Raw genomic sequence first — 4,200 nt, 5'->3', positions numbered from 1 at the left:
CGGACGGCCAGCTCTAGGAAGGGTTCTGGTCGTCCCAAACGTCTTCCATTTGAGGATTATGGAGGCCACTGTGCTCTGAGGAACCTTAAGTGCAGCAGAAATTTTTTTGTAACCTTGGCCAGATCTGTGCCTTGCCACAATTCTGTCTCTGAGCTCTTCAGGCAGTTCCTTTGACCTCAGGATTCTCATTTGCTCTGACATGCACTGTGAGCTGTAAGGTCTTATATAGACAGGTGTGTGGCTTTCCTAATCAAGTCCAATCAGTATAATCAAACACAGCTGGACTCAAATGAAGGTGTAGAACCATCTCAAGGATGATCAGAAGAAATAGACAGCACCTGAGTTAAATATGAGTGTCACGGCAAAGGGTCTGAATACTTATGACCATGTTTTTCTTTTTTAATAAATTTGCAAAAATTTCTACATTTCTGTTTTTTTCTGTCAAGATGGGGTGCTGAGTGTACATTACTGAGAAATAAAATGAACTTTTTTGATTTTTGGAAAATGGCTGCAATGAAACAAAGAGTGAAAAATTTAAAGGGGTCTGAATACTTTCCGTACCCACTGTGTATATATATGTGTTTGTAGGAGCAAGGAGGCAGTAATGCAACTTGCAAAGGATGCCAACTGCCGTAAAATCCCAAAGAAGAAGAAGAAGAAGAAGAAGAGGGGCGGTATTAGCTGGATGCTACCTGCTGTTCAACAACACGAAGAAGAAGAAATTCTCGGGCAGGGAAGGGAGACTGTAGTGACTGGAGGTTGACAGTCCACCGACCAACATGTCTGACACTGTTAAATTCAGCGCTCTGTAGCTTGTCCATCATCCTGTTTACACCAGCCAAATGAACCAAACATTAACGTTAGAGAACAACAGCTGATACTCCCGCATACAGAAATGGCAGACCATGAAATAGACTACAACATCGTGTTCCCAGATGCAGGGACGTCGGGTGAGCATCATTTCATTGTACTGTATGTTCATGCCTCAGTTAGCTTAGCGTACATGCTAACATTATCTTACAAAGAAACCTTGAAAATGTAATTCTGCTGACTGTTAGCTTAGCCTGCTGTCTTAATGATGCTACGCTTTGCTGTGACAGCTTTGGTACCACGCTGCTTTATGGTCTGGTTTGTTTTCAGAGAGACACTGGCAGGGGACAAAGGAGCCAGTTGTGATTCTGCTGGGCTGGGCTGGTTGCAAAGACAAACACCTGTCCAAATACAGCTCCATCTACAATGAGCAGGTTAAAACTAAATAAGATATTCTCACAAGACATTGTGTTTACTGCAGCGTTGTTGCATTATAGAAGAGGTACAAACCTGTCAACAAGTTGTACTTCTTTCATTTTGACTTGCTTTCTGTCTCTGTTTCTTTCACTTTTAGGGATGTGTCACCATCCGCTACACAGCTCCCTTGAAGACGGTCTTTATCTCGGAGTCGTTTGGCTACAATGAGCTGAGCAGTACGGCCCTCAAGCTGCTGGAGATCCTCTATGACTATGAGGTGGAGAACAGTCCTATTGTCTTTCACATATTCAGTAATGGAGGCTTCATGCTGTACCGTTACATTATTGAGTTGTTGCACAGTGATAAACAGTTCAGCTCCCTTTACGTAATTGGGGCCATAGTGGACAGTGCCCCAGGTAGTGGGAATGTCCCCGGGGCCCTGCGTGCACTGACGGCCACCCTGGGGCCCAAAATAAATCCTGTTTTGAGGTACATCCTCTTAGCCATTTTTGCAGTGACTGTTTTCCTGTTGCGAGTTGTGCTGTACCCTTTAACCAAGTATATCCACAAGAACCACTATGACGCAGTGCAGGAGAGGCCGCCCGCCTGGCCTCATTTCTACCTGTACTCCAGAGCTGACCAGGTGATCAGGCACAGAGACATTGAGCTCTTTGTGGAGAGTTTGAAGCAGAAAGGCGTCCTGGTGGACAGTTTTGATTTTGTTTCCAGTCCCCATGTTGGTCATTTCCGGGATTTTCCTGAGCATTATGCTCTTAAGTGCCGCGATTTCCTGGTTGCTTGCATGAAGGACTTGGAAGGGACTGAGATAAAGAAGAGACAGAGGGTTCAGAATCAATGAAACTTGGAGAGAACTTGCAAGATTTTGCTAACCCTCTGTTTCAGATTTGTTGAAGAGAGGTGAAGAAAGTCAGACAGCTTAATTATTCTCAGTGGTCAGTTAGAAAATAAAGCAAAAGATTTTTGCCATGCAGCTGGAGTTTGAGCTGAACTAGTAGAAGATTTAGGCAGTGTTTTTCTGTCCAAATGCACCACAATGGGAAAGATGTGGTCTAAGTGTATTGCACTTAATTCATGTCTGGAAAACCGGTCATATGAAACACTGTAATTAACACACCCCTAAACTGTGTAGCATAAAGGCTTAACCCAGCCTACTCAAATGTTTTTGCAACAGTCATAACATGTAAAAAGTAACAATACAAACTATTGCTATACACTGGAAAATAAATCTTGTAGGATAATTTAATTGCTATTTAATATTGCTGTGAAATGTGATACATTGTAGATTAGTTGTAGTGATTCTAAAACTGAGGCTGGGTATTGGGAAATAATAATCTGCATCTTGTATTTATGAAATTTACAATGTATTTATGGTTTTAATCTCCATATTTGACAATAAAATGTGATTGCAAGGGTGATTACAATGAAGGTAACTAATCGGATGTTTTGTTTTGTTTTTTTTAAATAAAAAGTTCTCAAACTTGTTGCCTTAAAGCAGTAAATGTCGTTTTGTTTTTTTTTTGTTTTTTTGGGGGGATGTAGAATACCCAGTCCTAATATGTCACACACAGTTGACTTAGTTGAAGGAAAAAGGTGATTGACTATGAATGTACATGCCCAGCACAAACATTGTGTTCTTTCCAACTGATGTGCCTTCAATAAATCAGAATGCTCATAGAAAAGTATGTCAGCCTATTTATTTTTAATGAAAGTACCTTGGAAAAAAAAATCAAGAAATCCAGTGTCACGTTGATCACGATGAATAGGAAAGTAATTCAGCACCCCTAGTTATATTATCAAAATACTGTTATACAGGTGCTGGTCATATAATTAGAATATCATCAAAAAGTTGATTTATTTCAGTAATTCCATTCAAAAAGTGAAACTTGGATATTCTATTCATTCATTCATTAGACACAGACTGACATATTTCAAATGTTTATTTCATTTAACGAAAATAACGAAAATCCCAAATTCAGTATCTCTGAAAATTAGAATATTATTTAAGACCATTACAAAAAAGGGATTTTTAGAAATGTTGGCCAACTGAAAAGTATGAACATGAAAAGTATGAGCATGTACAGCACTCAATACTTAGTTGGGGATCCTTTTGCCTGAATTACTGCAGCAATGCGGCGTCGCATGGAGTCGATCAGTCTGTGGCACTGCTCAGGTGTTATGAGAGCCCAGGTTGCTCTGATAGTGGCCTTCAGCTCTTCTGCATTGTTGGGTCTGGCGTATCGCAGTTTCCTCTTCACAATACCCCATAGATTTTCTATAGGGTGAAGGTCAGGCCAGTTTGCTGGCCAATTAAGAACAGGGATACCATGGTCCTTAAACCAGGTACTGGTAGCTTTGGCACTGTGTGCAGGTGACAAGTCCTGTTGGAAAATGAAATCTGCATCTCCATAAAGTTGGTCAGCAGCAGGAAGCATGAAGTGCTCTAAAACTTCCTGATAGACGGCTGCGTTGACCTTGGACCTCAGAAAACACAGTGGACCAAGACCAGCAGATGACATGGCACCCAAAACCATCACTGACTGTGGAAACTTTACACTGGACTTCAAGCAACGTGGATTCTGTGCCTCTCCTCTCTTCCTCCAGACTCTGGGACCTTGATTTCCAAAGGAAATGCAAAATTTATTTTCATCAGAGAACATAACTTTGGACCACTCCAGCAGTCCAGTCCTTTTTGTCTTTAGCCCAGGCGAGACGCTTCTGACGCTGTGTCTTGTTCAAGAGTGGCTTGACACAAGGAATGCGACAGCTGAAACCCATGTCTTGCATACGTCTGTGCGTGGTGGTTCTTGAAGCACTGACTCCAGCTGCAGTCCACTCTTTGTGAATCTCCCCCACATTTTTGAATGGGTTTTGTTTCACAATCCTCTCCAGGGTGCGGTTATCCCTATTGCTTGTACACTTTTTTCTACCACATCTTTTCCTTCCCTTCGCCTC

General features: G+C 41.6%; 1 protein-coding gene across 1 annotated transcript; it reads left to right on the top strand.

Moving 5' to 3' along the window:
* The first annotated feature begins 627 nt into the window (after positions 1-627).
* Positions 628-2,944, top strand: tmem53 (transmembrane protein 53). Its single transcript, XM_046051777.1, has 3 exons — positions 628-950; positions 1,141-1,244; positions 1,385-2,944. Exons 1-3 carry the CDS (start codon positions 896-898, stop codon positions 2,084-2,086), a joined length of 861 nt encoding a protein of 286 aa, XP_045907733.1. The 5' UTR covers positions 628-895; the 3' UTR covers positions 2,087-2,944.
* The last annotated feature ends 1,256 nt before the right edge of the window (positions 2,945-4,200 follow it).

The sequence above is a fragment of the Micropterus dolomieu genome, linkage group LG06, assembly GCF_021292245.1.
Source record: "Micropterus dolomieu isolate WLL.071019.BEF.003 ecotype Adirondacks linkage group LG06, ASM2129224v1, whole genome shotgun sequence".
Taxonomy (NCBI): Eukaryota; Metazoa; Chordata; class Actinopteri; order Centrarchiformes; family Centrarchidae; genus Micropterus; species Micropterus dolomieu.
The sequence above is the reverse complement of the archived record's forward strand: the minus strand, read 5'-3'. Positions and strand labels throughout refer to the sequence as shown.

Excerpts from the sequence above, each read along its gene's own strand:
- tmem53 (XM_046051777.1), top strand. The coding sequence starts at position 896 with ATGGCAGACCATGAAATAGACTACAACATCGTGTTCCCAGATGCAGGG. Across the intron at positions 951-1,140 it reads CCCAGATGCAGGGACGTCGG|AGAGACACTGGCAGGGGACA; the intron begins GTGAGCATCATT and ends GTTTGTTTTCAG. Across the intron at positions 1,245-1,384 it reads GCTCCATCTACAATGAGCAG|GGATGTGTCACCATCCGCTA; the intron begins GTTAAAACTAAA and ends TTTCACTTTTAG.